This window comes from Caenorhabditis elegans, chromosome II (genome assembly GCF_000002985.6).
Source record: "Caenorhabditis elegans chromosome II".
Classification (NCBI taxonomy): domain Eukaryota; kingdom Metazoa; phylum Nematoda; class Chromadorea; order Rhabditida; family Rhabditidae; genus Caenorhabditis; species Caenorhabditis elegans.
This window is the reverse complement of record NC_003280.10, coordinates 15,051,651-15,073,024: the sequence shown is the minus strand read 5'-3', so window position 1 is coordinate 15,073,024 and position 21,374 is coordinate 15,051,651. Positions and strand designations below refer to the sequence as shown.

Here is a 21,374-nt window from a genome sequence, read left to right as displayed (position 1 = left end):
CCTGATACATTTTTTTAAAAACTGCAGTGGCTTCCTTCTGTAAAACTTTCAGTTTTCGGCCAAATTTCATAATTTTACACATTTTCAATTCGGATGATGCTTCTCAACAATATTATAGAACAAAAGATCACAAATATTTCCTATAGAAGCCAAAACTAGCAAAAAACTGTTGTCCCCGCTGAACGAATTCCCGCGAACTCTGGAGTTCGTGAGGTGCCGCGCGAGCGCGCTCTAATAATTATGAACACTCCAGGAGGAGGCCGTGTATAAGAATTTTTATTGCTTTTTCGAAAAACCGAAATTCAAATTATAAACTGTTACTAGGACGAATTTGGCAGAAAAATTAGAAAAAACTGCATTTTTTGCATTTTCCTTTCTTTAATTTTCTAGGCAAACTTTTAAGAATTCAACCACTGTTTTATCAATATCGATTATTTAACCGTTGCCTTGCTCTCTATATTTTCATTATTACCCAGACGTTAAATGTTGCTAATTTTGCGCTACTGTAACCGGTCTCACCACGACAAATTTTTGGCGAGCTGCGAAAAGGTGTGCGCCTTTGAAGACTACAGTAATTTCAAATCTAGGTATAATCATCGTAGAACTAAATATCGAAAGACGCTTTTGTCCACCAAATCGGTAAATTGCCGGAAAATTGCCGAGATTGAAAAAATCCGGTAAATTGCCATTTTGCCGAATTTGCCGGAAAAACAGCAATTGCTGAAAATTCTCGTGAAATTGTGGTTTTGCAAATTTTTTTTCAGGAAATTTCAGAAAATTTCCGACAAATCGACAAACCGGCAACTTGCCGGAAGTCGAAATTTCCGGCAAATCGGCAAACCGGCAATTTGGCGAATATCAAAATTTCCGGCAAATCAGCAAATCAGCAATTTGTCGGAAATCAAAATTTCCGGCAAATCGGCAATTTCCCGGTAATGAAAAATTCCGGCAAATCGGCAAATCAGCAATTTGTCGGAAATCAAAATTTCCGGCAAATCGGTAATTTTCCTGTAAGGAAAATTTCCGGCAAATCGGCAATTTCCCGGTAATGAAAAATTCCGGCAAATCGGCAATTTGTAGGAAATCAAAATTTCCGGCAACTCGGCGAACCGACAATTTGCCGGAAATCAAAATGCCCGGCAAAACTTTCCAATTTGCCGCACGGCAATTGCCGCTTACCCCTGAAATACAGTAATCTTTAAAGGTGCAAGCCTTTTCGCATTTAACATTAAATTGTCGTGTCGAGACCGGTTACAGTAGTTTTGTCGCAAAAAATGCAAAATTTCGCGTTTGTGTAATAAATACCTCCTATACTTTTCCGCAAAATTTTAAATTTCCCTCCATTTTTTGCAGACAAAATGGCGGTGCCGTATCGCCTTAAAAAGGCGTTTCTCAACTTGTTGCTCACCATCTCGGCCGCCTATTTCTACACGATTCGTTTCGTTTTTTGGCTGGTTAACACGTTCTTCCGTGAACGTGTCTACGTCACACCGCCCACGGATCGTCTCCTACTGATCTCGGCCACACAGGCGGTTCAAATGATCTCACAGAAGGAAATCTCGAGTACAGCACTTGTTGAGAGCTATATTCATCGCATTGAACAGGTGCATAGAAGAAAACATATTTTTCACGGTTTTTTGTGGAAAATTTGGATTTTTAAGAAGGTTTTCTTGAAAATTTATGATAAATTTGGAAATTTTTCACGTTTTTTTTTTGGAATTGTGCCGGTTTGCCGGAAATTTCAATTCCAGCAATTTTACGATTTGCCGGAAATTTTCAACTCCGGCAAGGTGCCGGTTTGCCGGAAACTTTCATTCTCACCAAATTACTGATTTGCCGATTTGCCGGAAATTTTCAATTCCGGCAAATCCGCAATTTGCCTGTTTGCCGATTTGCCAGAAATTTTAATTCCGGCAAATCAGCAATCCGGCAATTTGCCGTAGTTGAAAATTTCCGGCAAGAAAAGGTTTTTTGCGAGTTTTTTTTTGTCCAAATATCTTGAAAATTCAACATTTGAAGAAAATATTCTGCATTTTTATTTAAAAAATTTTGTTTTCAGAAAATTCGAATAAAAATTAAATTTTTCAAGATTTTTTTATTTTGTTTTATTTATTTTGGGCGTTTTTTCAAAGATTTTGATCTTTTTTTTTGATTTTTCAAATTCGGATTTTCACAAATTTTTTCAATTTTTCAATTTCAATTTTTTCAATCACAAAAAATTTAGAAAATTTTTTTTAAATTTTTCAACAGTTATATTCGGTTATTTGGGTTATATTTTCTGTCATTTGGAGAAAAATTTTTTTTTTGACTCTACTCCACCTTAAAAAAAAAGAGATTTTCAAATAAAAAAAAAAGTTTTTAAACTTTATTTGAATTTTCGTTGGAAATACGAGAAATATTCTAAAAACCCGTTGAAAAAAAATTAAAAAAACGTGAAAAATTTCTAAATTTATCATAAATTTTCAAGAAAACCTTCTTAAAATCCAAATTTTCCACAAAAAAACCGTGAAAAATTCAAATTTATCAGGAATATTATATTTAAAAAAAACCAATTTACCGATAAAAAAACGTTAAAAAATCCAAATTTTCCCCAAAAAACCCCATTTTTCCAGGTAAACAACACAATCAACGCAGTCGTTGTGAAACTTTTTGAAAGTGCCCGCGAACAGGCAAATGAGGTGGACAGCTTCATCGCATTGGCCGACGAGGACGATATTAAGAAGAAGCTGGAGGAAAAGCCGCTCTACGGAGTCCCATTTACAATGAAAGATGCTCTGGAGGTTGAAAATGAGATCATCACTTGCGGAGTTTTCAACCGTAAATCCACAAAATGCGACCGTACCGCCGAGGCGATCAAGCGCCTGCAGGCGGCCGGAGGCATCCTTCTAGCTATCACAAATGTTCCAGAAGTATGTATGTGGGTAGAATCGGTGAACACGATCTACGGAAGATCCAAGAATCCTTATGACGCCCGACGAATGACTGGAGGATCCAGTGGTGGTGAAGGAGCACTGCTTGGCTCGGGAGGATCTGTAATTGGAGTTGGAAGTGATATTGGTGGAAGTATTCGGATGCCGGCGTTTTTCAATGGTGTCTTTGGGTTGAAGCCGACGCCGGGAGTTATCCCGTTGATTGGACATGTTCCTGAGCCAACTGGCTATAAGACTCATATGCTTAGAATTGGACCAATGTGCCGGTTTGCCGAGGATTTGCCGCTTATGCTGAGAGTAAGCAGCAGTTTTTTTAAAGGAATTGTCTGGAAGCCGGCACAGAAGATTTGGGGCCCATAGAAAGCGGGGAAAATCCTTTTTTCAGAAAAACTTTTTTTTTCATGAAATAAAGGGGGTTTTCAGTAAAAAACATTTTTTTTTCTTGAAAAAAAAGGGTTTTTCTGAAAAAAAAAAACAATTTTTCTTGAAAAAAAGGGCTTTTTCTGAAAAAAAACAATTTTTCTTGAAAAAAGGGTTTTTTTTGAAAAAAAAACAATTTTTCTTGAAAAAAAGGGCTTTTTCTGAAAAAAAAAACAATTTTTCTTGAAAAAAAGGGCATTTTCTGAAAAAAAAAACAATTTTTCTTGAAAAAAAGGGCTTTTTCTGAAAAAAAAAACAATTTTTCTTGAAAAAAAGGGTTTTTTTCTGAAAAAAAAAACAATTTTTCTTGAAAAAAAGGGCTTTTTCTGAAAAAAAAAACAATTTTTCTTGAAAAAAAGGGTTTTTTTCTGAAAAAAAAAACAATTTTTCTTGAAAAAAAGGGCTTTTTCTGAAAAAAAAAACTTTTTTTCTTGAAAAAAAGGGTTTTTCTGAAAAAAAAAACAATTTTTCTTGAATCTTTAATCGCGAGAATTTATTCGCAAAAAAAAAATAGAAAAAAGAACCTTTCTTTCAAGAAAAATACCTTTTTTCAAAAAAAAAAAACTAATTTTTTGTCAGATAAAAAACCTTTAAAATTCTTTTTTTGGTGTCCGAACACCCGAAAAAATCGATTTTTCCCCCAAAAACAAGCTAGAATTTTTGGAAATTTCGTTTTTTAATTTGAAGTTAGAAGAATGACTGTATAATACCTCGACAACGGCCATCTGTAGATTTACGCAGCTCGTGTACTCCCCGAGGAGAAGAAAAATTTTTTACAGATTTTTTTTCCAATTGCACCACCATCCGTGTGATTAGGCTAATTTAGATATATTTTTTTTAAGTGAAAATAGATAAAAACATTGAAAATAAATATTTTTTAACTAGAAATATAAATTTAATAGGTGATTTCAATATTAAAAGCAAAAATCACAAAAATAATTCGCAAAAATGGTTCAAAAACAAGAATTTTCCAACCAAAAAGCACACTTTTCCTCGGGGAGTACACGAGATGTTAAAGAATTCAGAAAAAAAAATTCCGAAAAAAATTTTTAAATTTGGAATACGGGGAAAATTAATTTTAAAAATTCTGAATTTTTAAAAATATAAACATTAAAAAATCTCAAATCGATGATTTTCAAGCAAAACAACAAAAAAAAACCACTTAAGTTTTCCAGATAATGGCCGGAGAAAACGCTCAAAGCCTGAACCTCCATGAGCCAGTGTCCGGGAAGAAGCTCCGTGTATTCTATATGGAAGGAATCACTGGATCACCAATTATTCAACCATTGGAGGATGAAATGAGATATGCTCTCAAAAAGGTTACTGGAAAATTCTGCAAAAAAAAATTAAATTCTGAAATTCTGGAATTTATTTTTTTTGCGTTTTTTTTCTCGAAAATTTGAAAAGTTTTCATTCTGTAATGTCAATGTTTTTCATCCAAAAAATCCCAAAAACTTTACAATTTCAGATTATACCAATTTTAGCAAGATTTGCAACAGATATTGGTGAAAAAATGTAAAAAATCGACTAAAAACAGTATTTTTTTCAAAAAGTTTGTATCGAAAAAATCCATTTCAGCCCAAAAGATCATTAAAAATTCATTTTTTTCAAAAAAATATTTTAACCGAAAAATCCTTTTTTATCAACAAGAAAATCTGTATTTTTACAAAAAATTTTACTGAGGAAAATGTAATTTCATAGACAACTTTCAAAAAAAATTTGTTAACGTTTTTTTTGGGTTTTTTCAAACAAAAATGGGTTTCCAAAAATTTTTGGTATAAATGAGTTTTTTTCAAATGATAAAATCTTTTTAGTGATAAAATCTATTTTTTGGCAAAAAAATGAGTTTGGATTATTTTTAATTTTTTTTTGAAAGAATTGTATTTTAATGTTTTTTAATGGCTAAAATGGATTATTTCAAATACAAAAAAATTATAAAATATTGCTTTTTTTAGGAAAAAAGTGAATTTTTCGCATTTTTCATCAAAAATACAGGAAATTTTGGATAATTTCAGTATTTTTTGAATTTAACAAAACATTATTTTTTTGTAACAAAATGGATTTTTAGCGGGTTTTTTTGGCGAAAATGAATTTTTTCGACGGAAAAAGGGTTTTTTTCGGTTTTTTTTGGAAATGTTTTTTTTTACAAAAAAGTGGTTTCGGATAAAAAAAATGTTTTTTTTTGTTTTTTTTTGTCCGCAAATAAAATATTTGTTTCGGCAAAAAAATGAATTTTAAATGCATTTATATTGGGAAATTGATTTTTTTTTCAGTTTTTTTCGGCTAAAATTGGGCATTTTGGAAAAAATGTTTTTTTACAAAAATTGATTTTTCATTGAAAATTCAAGTTTTTGTGGAAAATTCTTTCTAACAACACAACAAAATAATAAGGAAAATTTTTTTAAAGTTCTATAATATGGTTTTTGGTACGTGTAGTTCTAAATCACCCCGCCACTTTTTTCTTTTTTTTGTTCGTTTTTTTTTGTTTGAACACGTGGAATAATAACTCGTTCAGATTAAAATAAAGTAAACTTTTAATAAAGTTAAAAATGAAAATTCTTCCACTTTTTCGAAAAAAAGGAAAAAAAAACCAAAAAAAATAAAGAAAAAGTGGCGGGGTGATTTAGGACTAGTACCTGGTTTTTTAGTAGAAAAGACAATTTTTAACATTTTTTACCAAAAAAAAGGAAAAATTTGGATAATTTCGTTTTTTCAAATTTAACAAGAAAAATTGGTGAATTTTCTGATATTTTTCATTTAAAAGTCCAATTTATATTAATTATCAAGAGATTTTTGAGATTTTTCACCTCTAGCTGCCCCAAAATCATTTTTAATTTTCTAAAAATCACAATTTGAGCCTAGTTTTTGCAAACTTTGAGAATTTTCTACTAAAAAATTAGTGAAATGATTTTTTTTATTTTTCAAAGTCGGGTTTGTGGAGTGGAATTGATTAATTTAATTTTTTTTTCAAATTTAGACCAATTTTAATCAAAATTCAAAATATTTAAAACGGTAATTTTTATATAATTTTTAAATATTTAAAACTGTAATTTAAAAATTCAAAATATATAATTGTAATCTTTCGAAAAACAAAAAAACCTTCCAAAAATTTGTGAAATGATGTTTTTTTTTTCATTTATAAAAATCTTCAAAATCAATTTTCTTTCAGGCAGTCCGGTTTTTGGAGCGAAAATACGACATAGTCGCCCAAGGAATCGAACTTCCCTCCGCCAAGCACGCAATGGAATTCTTTACACTTTCAATGCACGAAGACACTACAGACCCCGCATTTAATAAACTAATGCTCTGTACAAAAGGAACCAAAGGAGAAGTGAATTGTTTCACTGAAATCTTTAAATATATGGCTGGAAATTCGAATCATACACTGTCGGGTATTGTGGCTGGAATTATTGATTCACGGGATCCGCCGTTCTCTGAAGCTCACACGAAGAACCTGCTTTATAAGAGAGATCGGCTGAAGCGACAGGTTAAAGGTAGCCGGATTTTTGGAGTGAAAAATTTGAAAAAAAAATTATGTTAGAAATTTGAAAAAATATGAAAATATATTTTTTTCGAAATTTGTTTCGAGGATAATTGAATTCTTCCGAATTTTCCACAAAAACTTGAATTTTCAATGAAAATTTTACAAGAATCCAAAAAAATCAATTTTTGTAAAAAACATTTTTTCCAAAATGCCCAATTTTAGCCGAAAAAAACTGAAAAAAAAATCAATTTCCCAATATAAATGCATTTAAAATTCATTTTTTTGCCGAAACAAATATTTTATTTGCGGACAAAAAAAACAAAAAAAAACATTTTTTTTATCCGAAACCACTTTTTTGTAAAAAAAGCATTTCCAAAAAAAACCGAAAAAAACCCTTTTTCCGTCGAAAAAATTCATTTTCGCCAAAAAAACCCGCTAAAAATCCATTTTGTTACAAAAAAAAGAATGTTTTGTTAAATTCAAAAAATACTGAAATTATCCAAAATTTCCTGTATTTTTGATGAAAAATGCGAAAAATTCACTTTTTTCCTAAAAAAAAGCAATATTTTATAATTTTTTTGTATTTGAAAAAATCCATTTTAGCCATTAAAAAAAAATTAAAATCCAATTCTTTCAACAAAAAAAATTTAAAATAGCTCAAAATAATGTTTTGCCAAAAAATAGATTTACCATTGAAAAAAACAAAAAATAATTTTTTTTTTCCATAAAAACCTATTTTTGCCTGAATCACAAAAAAATCATGTTTTTAAAACTTAAAATTCATGTTTTTTTCTCAAAAAAAAATAGAGACGATTTTTGAGCGGGAAATTGGAAAAAATCGTTTATTTTCTGTTAAATTCGAAAACTGAAATTATCCAAATTTTTTTTAATGTATTTCAGATGAAAAAGTGTTAAAAATTGACTTTTTTACTGAAAAAAAACAATATTTTTAAAAATATTTGTAAAAATCCATTGTAGCCCGAAAAAATTAAAATAATCAAAATCCCATTTTTGGCGAAAAAATATTTTTTTGTTTGCCAAAAAATTCCAAAAACTTATTTTTCTCAGAAAAAATCAATGTTATCATTAAAAAAAACCAAAAAATTCATTTTTTGTCTAAAAAAAAAATTTCGTTAAAAAAAATTGTAAAAAAATACTAAAACACTTTTTTTTTTTTCAAAAAAAAAGATGTTTTTATCCATAAAACCCCAAATTTTTGCAGAACTACTCGGCACCGACGGTATCCTGCTCTTCCCAAGTTGGCCATGCACAGCCATGTATCACAATGAGCCCATCCTTGCTCCGTTCAACTTCTGCTACACAGCTCTCTGGAATGTGCTCTCCGTCCCCGTTGTCCAATGTCCGCTGGGACTCGATTCCCGTGGGCTTCCACTCGGCGTACAGGTCATCGGCAATCAATACACTGACCGTAATCTCATTGCGATTGCTCAAGTGCTCGAGGAGGGATTCAATGGATGGACTCCTGCTGGACCACTTTAAATTCCTTTTTTTTCTGTAAATTTAAAATTTTTTTACCTTTCTCCCCAAATTAAACCCCCAAAAAATCTGAAAATCCTTTTTTTTTCTAGCAAAAGTATTACTTTTTTTAGCTTAAGCCTAAAATAGTACGAAACTTAAGGACTTTTTTTGGTAACTTGTTTTTGAAATTTCATTTGTTTTTTTCTCGGAAAATTTCAAAATTTTGGTAATTTTTTGAATTTCCGAAAAAAATGCATAAAATCCAACAAATATCCAAAGGTCTCTATTTATTTTAACAGAAAGTGAGAAATTTTGGGAAGTTTTTTTGATTTTTCCAAATCTTTGGAATTTCGGAAATTTAGAAATTTTTAAAAATTCAGAAATTGAGAAGAAATATGATTTTTGATTGTTTTTTTTGGAATCTTATTGATTAAATTAAATTAATTAATTTTAAGAAAACTTTAAAATCTTTGAAACATTTCTAAATTTCCAAAAAAAAACCCCAGATAATTCCAAAACAAAATTTCCGAAAAAATCAACAAAGTCCAAAAAATGAAAAATTGCAAAAATCCAAAAAAACGTTCAAAAAGGTGTAAATTTCTATTGTTTTTTACGAATTTTTTTCTTGAATTTTGCAATTTTTGGAATTTCTGAAATTTAAACTTTTTTTAATTTAGAAATTGAGAAAAAATATGATTTTCTTATTTTTTGGAATTTTATTGATTTTTACGGAGACTTAACTTTTTGAAACATTTCTAAATTTCCAAAAAAATAATTCCGAAATTTTTTTTAATTATTATTATTGCCCCCCCCCCCCCCCCCTCCAGTCTGTAAATTAATAATTATTTTACCCTTTCCCCTGTCTAACCCCCCTAAAATGCGGAAAATCCTTCAAGCCAGTAGTTTCATGTAAATCTCTCTCCTTCTCTATAGATCTGCTCTCTGTGAAATGTGTTTTAATTTAGAAATATCGATTTTTCATGCGAAATCCAAAAAATTTTAATTTTGTTTTAATGTGCATTTCACAGAACAAAATAAATGCGATTTTTTTGTCGTTGATTGAAAAAAAAATCACTTTCCCAGAGATCTAGTCCAGCACCTCCAGAGACTTCAGCAGCCAGAGGTGAGTGAAAATTTATTTTTTAGAACAGATTTTCGAACCAAATTTTTGAAAAATTTCAGCAGTGTGAGCAGGATTCGGAGCGAGCTTGCCGAGAAGGAGGATCGTTGAAAATCATGAGAATCGACCATGCACAATGCGACTGGGCTCCGGCGATGATGTATCCCTCAGTCTTCCGAAAAAATCAAAAAAAAAATTCAAAAAATTTATAAATTTTTCGACAATTTCCAAATATTCAAAGTCTCCATAAAAATCCCAAAAAAATTTTCTAATATTCTATAAATTTCCGAAATTCCAAATAATCGCAAAAATCCAAAAAAAAAAAACGTTCAAAATTTTTTTTTTGAAAATTTCAGTAAAAAAAACTCCAATAATTTCTAAACTTCCGAAAACACTGAACAATTTCTAAATTTATAATATTTCTTCAATTCCGACAAATTCAAAAATTTCTACATTTCTAAAATTTCCGACAATTTTAAAAATTCTAAAATTGTATTTTTTTCATAAAATTCCAAAATTTTGAAAAAAACTTCCGAAATTCCACAGAAATTTTTATTTAATGGGAAAATCAAATATCTCAAGATTTCCGTAAAAACGATTAAAATTCCATTGAAAAAAGCTAAAAATTCAAAGTTTCCCTTCAAAAAATTAAAAAATTCCATAAAAATATCAAAAATTATTTTATAAATTTCCGACAATTCCAAACCTTTCTGAATTCATAAAATTCGAAAACTTTGAAATTTCCAAATAAAAATTGCAAAGAATTTAAAAATAAATAAAATTTCAAAAAAATATAAAATTATAATTTTCTCATATCCTGAATTTCTTAATATTTCTAAATATCTCCAAAAAAACCCAAAAATTTCTAACCAGAAATTCCTAAAATTTGAAAAAATTTAATGTTTCCGTAATAATCAATAAAATTCCAAAAAATCCCAAAAATTATTAAATTATAATTTTCCTCAATTTCTGAATTTCCAAAATTCTATTGAATCAAAAATCCAAAAAACCTCTAAAATGCCAAAATTTCCATTAAAATAAATAAAATTCCAAGGAAACCAAAAAAAATTTATATCTTGGCTTAGGGTTGGCGGTTTTTTGAGCAATTTGTTTCAATAGCTTACAAAAATAGCGCCTTCCATCGTCATCATTGTGGGGGGCGCTTTTGGGAAGGCTAAAACACTGATTTGAACGGGATTCTGGAGTATGGTCGAAATGGATGTATTCTTTGTACTGACGAATTTCATGTTTTTTCAGCCCCAAATCTTCAGTTTTTCTGACATTTGGTTCCAATTTGTGCGCAAGAGAGAACTTCGTATTTCCAATTTTTTGAAACTATTTTGAAAAAAATTGGCCCACTTTCCAAAATGTAGGCCATCATTCAATTTTTGCAAAATCAAAAAGATTGATTAAACGTGAAAAACTTTTCTACCTCTCTCTCTCTTTCTCTATTTTTGGTGATGAATTCGATAATTTTCATTTCTTATTTTTAATAACGTGAGGAAAACTCAATTTTGAAGACTTTTCGAGATTTTTACTTTTTCCCTAATCTAATTGAGGGCCGCACTTTTTGAACATGTTGGCTACTTTTAACCTGACTTCCAGCAGGACAGGCTGGAGGCCTGCAATGCTATTGTTTTTCAGTCAAACCCAAAAATCAGGGATTAGGGCCGCCTTCTTACTCTTTGAAACTTTAGGCCTTTTCTATCCCTACTCCCAGCAGAACAGGCTGGAGGCCTTCTATGAGACGTATGTTTCTATAACTACGTCTGTTTTTGGAAAGGTCTCTTAATCCGGAGGGCCGCAGGCCCGAATACACAAAAGTATTGGACAGCCATTAAGCCTATTCTGAGCCCAATGAACCCGAGTTGAGGGACGCAGGCCCGAATACACGAAGAAGTGTTGGAGATCCGTCAAGCCTATTTTTAGCATAATGATTCAGTTCGAGTGTCGCAGGCCCGAATACACATAGAAGCGCTGGACAACTGTTAAGCCTATTTTAAGCAAAAAAATTTGAAAAGTGGAAATTTTTATTTCTAAAATTAATATTAAACTAAATTTGGCCGGTCTTGACAAACTTCAGCACATTTACTTGGCATTTACTCAACACTTGACTAAACTTTAATAAAGCGAATTATTCTTGAGTTACTCTACGCCGAACCAAACTGCAAAGCCTAGCAAATCTCCGATTTGCTAGTCATTAAAAATTTTAAACAAAAAAACATTTTTTTAACAGTTATATTTCAGTTAATTAATTTTTTTTTGTGAAAAATCAAAAACATACCCAATTTCAGCGAGAAGATGGAGGAGTTCCGGATGGCTGTCGTTCTCCGGGAGGTGGACAGTGATATTCACCACCGAGAAATGATGAAGGGTGCGGGCCTTCTTCGAAGCGATGACGTCGTCGGATGGGCGCTGATCCGATGGCCTCTTCTGGTGACGAGGCTCCGACGACTCCAGGGGCTCCGCTTCCGGCTCGGCAACAACTTCACCACTTCCCTCGCGCTCGCGAGCAGCAAGCTCTCTGTCGTCGAACTCCACGAAGAGCGAATCGACCGATGGAGCTCTGAAGCTCCGCTCTTCGACCTCCTCGTTGGTGCTGGTGGACGGCGCCGGACTACTCGAATCCGATCGGAACACAGAAAACCACGAGCCAAGGGGCTGGAAAATTCAGATGTTAAAAAGAAAAGTAAAAAAATGTCTGGAATTTTCATTTTTTGAAAAGTCAAATTTTGCCAAAAATTGCACTATTTATAGAAATTGTTTAAATTAAAAAAAAAAAACGAGAATGGCTAGCTACTGATGAGACCACGGCCATCCTCAATTCGAAAAAAAAAACTTTTTTGTAGTCTAGCTAGAGTGGTCGAAACTACAGTTTTTATGTGTTTTTAACGGCCACTATATCATACATTACAAAAATTTTAAATTTCCAAATTAAAATTCCGAAGAATTCAAAATAATTTGAAAATATATTAAAAGTTTCCGTAAAAAAATTAAAAAACTCCGTATACATCCAAAAAATTCTAAATTTCTGAATTCATAAGATTCCAAAAATTCCAAAAAATTGAAATTTCCAAGTCAAAATTCCAAAAAAACTCAACAGAGTTTTTTAAGTCCAAAAAATCTCTAAAATTATAAATTTTCTCAGTTTCTAAATTTCCAAAATGCTATAGAATTGCAAAAATCCAAAAAACTTCCAAAATGCCAAAATTTCCAGTCAAATAAATAAAATTCCCAAAAAAAAAACTAAAAAATGTTTATAATTTTCCATATATTTTTTTCCGAAAAATATTAAAACTTTCGACATTTCCAAAAACAACTAAATTTCTTCAAATTACAAAAAAATTAGTTTCTGTAAAAATCAAAAAAATTGCGGATTTCTAAAATTCTAAATTAAAAAAATCTGTTTGAATCTTTAAAAAATTTTTATAAAAATTCCAAAAAATCCCAAAAATTCTAAATTTATAAAATTCCGGCAATTCTAAAAATTTATAAAAATTAAAAAAAAGATTTTCATGACAAATTTTTTTTAATTGAAAAATGACTAGAAATCATTTAAAAAGTCGATTTTTCCCGAAAAAAAAAAAATCAAAAAATTTGATTTTTCATTTTTTTAAAAGTAGGCGTAGGTCTTTGCCTGCAGGCATCTTTTTCAGAAAATTCTCCAGAAAAAATAATGATTTATCCGAAATATGCCAATTAAATGATCAGAAATCATTTTAAAAATCAATTTTTCCCAAAAAAAAACAAAAAAATCCGATTTTTCGTAGGTCGCCTGAAGGTTTTTTATGGCGTATGTTTTATATTTAAAGTTTCCGTAAAAATAGATAAAATTCCAAAAAATCCCTTAAAATTCTGTTTACGATTTTCCTAAATTTCCAACAATTCTAAAAATTCAAAAAAAAAAAGGAAAATCAAAAAAAAATTATAAAATTCCAAAAATTTGCAACTTCCCTATGAAACTCCCGAAAAAAAAATTCTAAATTTCTTGAAATTCCAAAAATGATTGGTTCCCGTAAAAATCAAAGAAATACCAAAAATTCTTTATTTTCTAAATTAAAAAAATTGTTTTATTAAAAAAAATTACTTATCTAAATATTCGAAAATTTCAATGCTTCATAAAAAATAATCAAAAAATTTGATGTATTTCCAAAAGTTATAGTTTTTTTTAATTGAAAAATCGAATTTTTTGTTTTTTTAAGGAAAAATCTATTTTTAAAATTATTTCTCGTCATTTTTCGATCAAAAAAAATTCCAATTAAAATAAAAATATTTCTGATAAATCATTAATTTTTTTGGAGAATTTCTTTAAAAAATGCCTGCAGGTGGCCTACATTAAAAAATTTTTTAAAAAATTGAAAAAAAAATTTTGTTTTTTTTTGGGAAAAAATAGACTTCTCAATTTTTTTACATTCAAAATTATTATTTTTCTCATTAAAATCTTTTTTTTTGTAGAATTTTCTCAAAAAAGCAAGGATTTTGTTCTCGAAAATGGAAAAATCGAATTTTTTGGTTTTTTTTTTTCAATAATTTGAATTTACCTGAAATTGTTCAATCGAGAAAAAAAATTTATTTTTTAGATGCTACTCTAAAAATTCTAAAAATTTTATTTCTAATTTTTGTTTAATTTAATTTAATTTAATTTATTCACGCTCGCGAGGAGACGTGGAAAAAGTTGAAGAAAAAAGAAAAATGTACACATACAATAGAACATAAAAGTTAGAAAAAAATTACAACTTACGTGGACCTGATCGCTTCTGAAGGTGGTGGCTTCAGAGAACGGATCGCTTTCAACTTCACGATCAGCTCGCGGATCCACCTCCCGAACTCGCTGCTCTCCATGACCAACTTCCTGCACATCTTCATCCTCTCCTCGAACATCTGCCGATCTCGGTTCAAGGCCAGCTGACACGGAGCTGTATATGGACTGATCCATATCGTAGTCAGCTGGCCTGGCTATGATTGAGCACTGAGACTCGCCGTCCACGGCCTCTTTCACGACCTCCTCAGCTGCTTCCTCGGCTTCACCCTGCTCCTGCTCCTCCACCACGACCTCCTCCACGGCCACTTCCGCTTCTTGCTTCTCCTCCTGCACAACACCCTCCTCCACGCGACGAGCACCTTCACCTCAATGCTCCACAACCAACGCGCCAACTTCATCACCTCCTCGAGCTCCATTCTCCACCGCCTCCTGCTCTCCTCCGTTTCCACCAACGACCACAGCTTCGGCTGCTGGCCCACCCCACGCCGGAATGGTGTGGGTTACCGTGACGAAGGTGGTCGCCCTCGGATCAGTCTTCAGAACGTAGACGCGTCCTTCTCCTGCTTCGACGACGAGCTTCGTGGCATTGGCTGCATTCGACATTATAAAATTTTTCGCTTCGGGAATACGATATCTGAAAAAAATTTAAGCTTAATGAATATTTTCAAAATTTCAGGGTTTTCGAAAAATGGAAAATTTTTCAATTAAAATTTTTTAAAAATTAAAATCAAAATATTTCTGATAAATCATCAATTTTTTCTGTAGATTTTTCTCAAACGTCGAGGATTTTCTAAAAAAAGATGCCTGCAGGCGACCTACGCCTACTTTTAAAAAAATTGAAAAATTGAAAATTATTGTTTTTCCAGGAAATACGACTTTCGAAATGATTTCTGGTAATTTATTATTTAAAAAAAACGTTTTCATTAATCGGCATATTTCTGACAAATAGCTTTTTTAGGCGACCTACGCCTACATTATAAAAAAATTGAAAAATCTAATTTTTTGTTTTTTTTCTGGAAAGAATGGACTTTTCAATTTTTTTAATTAAAAACTATTATTTTTTCTCATTAAAATTAACGTATTTCGGATAAATCATTAATTTTACAAAAAAAAAATGCCTGTAGGCGACCTACGCCTACTTTTTGTTTTTAAAAATTGAAAAATCGAATTTTAAAATGATTTCTGGCCATTTATTTATTAATTAATAAAATGTTTTTCTCATTAAAATTGGCATATTTCTGATAGATAGCCTTCAGGCGACCTATGCCTACTTCATAAAAAATTGAAAAATCGAATTTTTTGTTATTTTCCCGAAAAAAAAGTAATTGTTTTAAATGAAAATGGTTATTTTTTCTCATTAAAATTAACATATTTTGGATAAATCAATAATTTTTCCTGTAGAATTTTCTTAAAAAAATGCCTACAGGCGACCTACGCCTACTTAAAAAAAATTCAAGCATCTTTTTTTTTTGTATTTTTTCCGGAAAAAAAATGGATTTCTCAATTTGTAAAATCTAAAACTATTTTTTTTCTTATTAAAATCAGCATTTTTCTGATGAATCAATAATTGTTTTCTTTAGGGTTTTCTTTTAAAAAATGCCTTCAGGCAACCTACGCCTACTTCTTGTTTTTGAAAATTAAAAACCCGTTTTTTTTGGGGAAATATTTACTTCTCATTAAAATTGGCATATTTTTCTGATAAATTTTCCTTCACTTTATAAAAAATTGAAAAACTCGAATTTTTTTCTGGAAAAAAATGGACTTCTCAATTTTTTAAAAATGAAAATTGCTTCTTTTTCTCATTAAGATTAACATGTTTCGGATAAATCATCAATTTTCCACAAAAAAAATGCCTGCAGGCGACCTACGCCTACATTATTAAATATATTTAATTTAACAAAAATAATTGGAGAAAAGACAAAAAAGAAATAGAAGTAATATTTACATGAGATTTGGTACGTACATAAATTTCAAAAAAAAAAGTAATATATAGCATATAATGAACAACAACTTTATTCGAGAAGAATCAGCAATCCTTGGAAAAATGTCTTCAAATCAAAAATCTATCATCTGGGCGGCTTCTGCCTCAAAGCTCTAACAAAATTTTATCTGAAATTCTCACTTTTTTGGAAAATGATTTGATAAAAATTTGAAAATGCCAGATTTTGCAAAAAATTGCTCCACTTTTCAAAATTAGAAATTTTTTTAAAATTTTCTCAAAAAAATTTTGAAATTTTTGAATCAAACTCTATTAAAAATTAAAAAAAAAACGAGAATATCTAGCTACTGATGAGACCACGGCCATTCTCAATTCGATTTAAAAAAATTACATTTTGATAGTCTAGCTACAGTGGTCGAAACTACAACTTTTATGTATTTTAAACGGCCACTGTGTTTTCAAAAAATGAAACGAATTTTTTCGTCATAAATTGCCTTCAGGCCTACGCCTATTAAAAAAAAATTGAAAAATCGACTTTTTAAATGATTTCTAGTCATTTTTCAATTTAAAAAAATTTCTCAGGAAATTCTTTTTTTTTTTCATTTTTATAAATGTTTATGAATTTAGAATTTTTGGGATTTTTAGAAATTTTCAGAAATTTAGAAGTTTTTGAAATTGTAGGAAATTTAGGAAAATTATAAATTGGAAATTTAGAAAAAAAGGAACATTTTTTTGAATTTTTTAAAAAATTTTTGTATATAAACTTTTTCAAATTTTTAGAATTTTAAGTAATTGAAATTTTTAAAAATTATTTATTTAAGATTCGAAAATTTTGGAATTTTTTTGATTTTTTTGGAAACGATATTTTTTTGGAATTTGACGAAATTTAGAAAATTTTAAAATTTTTCGGAACCTATGAATTTTTCAAACTTTTCAAAAAAAAATTTAATAAAAATTATAAACTTTTTTGTTGTTGGTTTTTTTGGAATTTTATTTATTTTTATTTTAATGGAAATTTTGGCATTTTGGTGGGGTTTTTTGGTTTTTTGCAGTTTTATAGAATTCAGAAATTAAGGAAAATTATAATTTTATAATTTTTCAAATTTTTGGAATTTCAGATATTTAAAAATTTTAAGAAATTCAGAGTGTGAGAAAATTATAATTTATTGGCCATGAAAACATACGCCATAAAAAACCTTCAGGCGACCTACGAAAAATCGGATTTTTTTGTTTTTTTTTGGGAAAAATTGATTTTTAAAATGATTTCTGATCATTTAATTGGCATATTTCGGATAAATCATTATTTTTTCTGGAGAATTTTCTGAAAAAGATGCCTGCAGGCAAAGACCTACGCCTACTTTTAAAAAAATGAAAAATCAAATTTTTTGATTTTTTTTTTTTCGGGAAAAATCGACTTTTTAAATGATTTCTAGTCATTTTTCAATTAAAAAAAATTTGTCATGAAAATCTTTTTTTTTTAATTTTTATAAATTTTTAGAATTGCCGGAATTTTATAAATTTAGAATTTTTGGGATTTTTTGGAATTTTTATAAAAATTTTTTAAAGATTCAAACAGATTTTTTTAATTTAGAATTTTAGAAATCCGCAATTTTTTTGATTTTTACAGAAACTAATTTTTTTGTAATTTGAAGAAATTTAGAAAATTTTGGAAATGTCTAAAATTTAAAGATTTTTCGGGAAAAAAATTATAGGAAAATTATAAACATTTTTTAGTTTTTTTTTTGGGAATTTTATTTATTTGACTGGAAATTTTGGCATTTTGGAAGTTTTTTGGATTTTTGCAATTCTATAGCATTTTGGAAATTTAGAAACTGAGAAAATTTATAATTTTAGAGATTTTTTCGACTTAAAAAACTCTGTTGAGTTTTTTGGAATTTTGACTTGGAAATTTCAATTTTTTGGAATTTTTGGAATCTTATGAATTCAGAAATTTAGAATTTTTTGGATGTATACGGAGTTTTTTAATTTTTTTACGGAAACTTTTAATATATTTTCAAATTATTTTGAATTCTTCGGAATTTTAATTTGGAAATTTAAAATTTTTGTAATGTATGATATAGTGGCCGTTAAAAACACATAAAAACTGTAGTTTCGACCACTCTAGCTAGACTACAAAAAAGTTTTTTTTTTCGAATTGAGGATGGCCGTGGTCTCATCAGTAGCTAGCCATTCTCGTTTTTTTTTTAAATTTAAACAATTTCTATAAATAGTGCAATTTTTGGCAAAATTTGACTTTTCAAAAAATGAAAATTCCAGACATTTTTTTACTTTTCTTTTTAACATCTGAATTTTCCAGCCCCTTGGCTCGTGGTTTTCTGTGTTCCGATCGGATTCGAGTAGTCCGGCGCCGTCCACCAGCACCAACGAGGAGGTCGAAGAGCGGAGCTTCAGAGCTCCATCGGTCGATTCGCTCTTCGTGGAGTTCGACGACAGAGAGCTTGCTGCTCGCGAGCGCGAGGGAAGTGGTGAAGTTGTTGCCGAGCCGGAAGCGGAGCCCCTGGAGTCGTCGGAGCCTCGTCACCAGAAGAGGCCATCGGATCAGCGCCCATCCGACGACGTCATCGCTTCGAAGAAGGCCCGCACCCTTCATCATTTCTCGGTGGTGAATATCACTGTCCACCTCCCGGAGAACGACAGCCATCCGGAACTCCTCCATCTTCTCGCTGAAATTGGGTATGTTTTTGATTTTTCACAAAAAAAAATTAATTAACTGAAATATAACTGTTAAAAAAATGTTTTTTTGTTTAAAATTTTTAATGACTAGCAAATCGGAGATTTGCTAGGCTTTGCAGTTTGGTTCGGCGTAGAGTAACTCAAGAATAATTCGCTTTATTAAAGTTTAGTCAAGTGTTGAGTAAATGCCAAGTAAATGTGCTGAAGTTTGTCAAGACCGGCCAAATTTAGTTTAATATTAATTTTAGAAATAAAAATTTCCACTTTTCAAATTTTTTTGCTTAAAATAGGCTTAACAGTTGTCCAGCGCTTCTATGTGTATTCGGGCCTGCGACACTCGAACTGAATCATTATGCTAAAAATAGGCTTGACGGATCTCCAACACTTCTTCGTGTATTCGGGCCTGCGTCCCTCAACTCGGGTTCATTGGGCTCAGAATAGGCTTAATGGCTGTCCAATACTTTTGTGTATTCGGGCCTGCGGCCCTCCGGATTAAGAGACCTTTCCAAAAACAGACGTAGTTATAGAAACATACGTCTCATAGAAGGCCTCCAGCCTGTTCTGCTGGGAGTAGGGATAGAAAAGGCCTAAAGTTTCAAAGAGTAAGAAGGCGGCCCTAATCCCTGATTTTTGGGTTTGACTGAAAAACAATAGCATTGCAGGCCTCCAGCCTGTCCTGCTGGAAGTCAGGTTAAAAGTAGCCAACATGTTCAAAAAGTGCGGCCCTCAATTAGATTAGGGAAAAAGTAAAAATCTCGAAAAGTCTTCAAAATTGAGTTTTCCTCGCGTTATTAAAAATAAGAAATGAAAATTATCGAATTCATCACCAAAAATAGAGAAAGAGAGAGAGAGGTAGAAAAGTTTTTCACGTTTAATCAATCTTTTTGATTTTGCAAAAATTGAATGATGGCCTACATTTTGGAAAGTGGGCCAATTTTTTTCAAAATAGTTTCAAAAAATTGGAAATACGAAGTTCTCTCTTGCGCACAAATTGGAACCAAATGTCAGAAAAACTGAAGATTTGGGGCTGAAAAAACATGAAATTCGTCAGTACAAAGAATACATCCATTTCGACCATACTCCAGAATCCCGTTCAAATCAGTGTTTTAGCCTTCCCAAAAGCGCCCCCCCACAATGATGACGATGGAAGGCGCTATTTTTGTAAGCTATTGAAACAAATTGCTCAAAAAACCGCCAACCCTAAGCCAAGATATAAGCTCTCAAAGTGCAGTCACATTTCTCGGGACACCCCATGTCGACAACGTGCCCTTATTTTTTATTTCTGTCAAGAATGCAATTTCAGGATTTAATATAGGAAGAGGCAGATTTTTTTCAATTTTGCAAAAAATTTGAAAAATGAGATCTTTGAATTCAAAACGAAAAAAAAACGTGTTTTCTGTCTCGCTTTTTCTTAATTTTTTTAATCTCATTTTCCAATTTTTTTGCAAAATTGAAAAAAAAATCATTAAAAATTTTTGGCAATTTTTTTAAACAGTTGTTTAATTTATTTGTTTTAAAAATAAATTATTTCATATTATTTATAAAATTTTGCCAATTTATTTCTCGTCAAAAAAATCAAAATTCTATGAAAATTGAAATTGTTAAAAATTTTTTTAACATTTTTCAAAAATTTAGCACATTTAAATTTATAAAATTATAATATTTCAGAGTGACGGACGTGGAGTCGATCTGGTACCACTCGATGCCCCTGATGAACAATGTCCCCAAAAAAGTCGCGAAGTTTGCAGTCAAGACCAGCGAATCGGCGGCTAAAATTCAAGCCATCATCGATCAATCCGAGTGGCTCGATGTATTCCTGGTCGAGACGATGCCTACGAGCGGCTTTTTTTGGGCTTCGACGCCTGTGGAGGAAGTGGTGAGGGCTTGCGTCCTTGCACACTTGTAAGATTTTGAAACTACTTGATTTTGCAAATAAAAAAAATTTACAGCTTCAAGGTGCACGCAGTCGATGGGATGTTGTTGGAGGACCAGGAATACTTCAGGATGCCGCTCCAAGATCCGAGAACGATGAAGGAGATGAAGGGGAAACTGTCGAAAATCGGATGGGGTGTGCTTCGGCGATTAGCGAAGGATATTGGAGTTTCCATTTGAATTTTTTATCATTGTTCAATTTTTTTTTTAATTTTATCCTGTGAATGTAGTATAAGTTTTATAATTTTTTTCCATCGGCCAGTTTTATTAGTTTGACCTTTTGTTTCATGATAAGTTTTATGTTTTTTTTTAAACATTTTTTTTCTTTTATTGTAAATACGTTTTATTCTAGTTTCCCATCGCTGAGTTTTACATGTTGACCTTTTATTCCATGCAAAGTTTTATTTTTGTTTTCGTGGTACTTGTCTATTACATGCCCTCATTTTCGAAGTAAATTAAATTTTCAGTAATTCCTCCAATTAAGTTAAACGTGATATACATTTTTCCTCTTTAGGCTTAGAAAATGTTATTTCCCAAGCTTAAAAGTGCATGTATCTTGTTTGAAAAATTCAGCTCTTTCTTTTTTGGCTCAAAACTAAAACATTTCCCTATTT

General features: G+C 30.7%; 2 protein-coding genes and 1 pseudogene across 3 annotated transcripts; 2 read left to right on the top strand and 1 right to left on the bottom strand.

The window, feature by feature from the left end:
• The first annotated feature begins 1,353 nt into the window (after window positions 1-1,353).
• Y53F4B.18 (Amidase domain-containing protein) lies at window positions 1,354-8,758 on the top strand. Its single transcript, NM_064702.3, has 5 exons — window positions 1,354-1,604; window positions 2,613-3,227; window positions 4,526-4,669; window positions 6,520-6,844; window positions 8,057-8,758. Exons 1-5 carry the CDS (start codon window positions 1,359-1,361, stop codon window positions 8,332-8,334), a joined length of 1,608 nt encoding a protein of 535 aa, NP_497103.1. The 5' UTR covers window positions 1,354-1,358; the 3' UTR covers window positions 8,335-8,758.
• Window positions 8,059-14,369, bottom strand: Y53F4B.17 (uncharacterized protein; the record flags this gene model as incomplete). Its single annotated transcript, NM_001377907.1, has 3 exons — window positions 8,059-8,347; window positions 11,718-12,094; window positions 14,175-14,369. The coding sequence occupies 3 exons, from the start codon at window positions 14,367-14,369 to the stop codon at window positions 8,059-8,061; spliced, it is 861 nt and encodes a 286-aa protein (NP_001364621.1).
• A 4,082-nt stretch (window positions 14,370-18,451) lies between these two features.
• Y53F4B.16 lies at window positions 18,452-20,942 on the top strand (annotated as a pseudogene). The gene is made up of 3 exons: window positions 18,452-18,828; window positions 20,497-20,730; window positions 20,778-20,942. Coding segments are annotated over exons 1-3 (776 nt in total).
• Window positions 20,943-21,374: the final 432 nt, after the last annotated feature.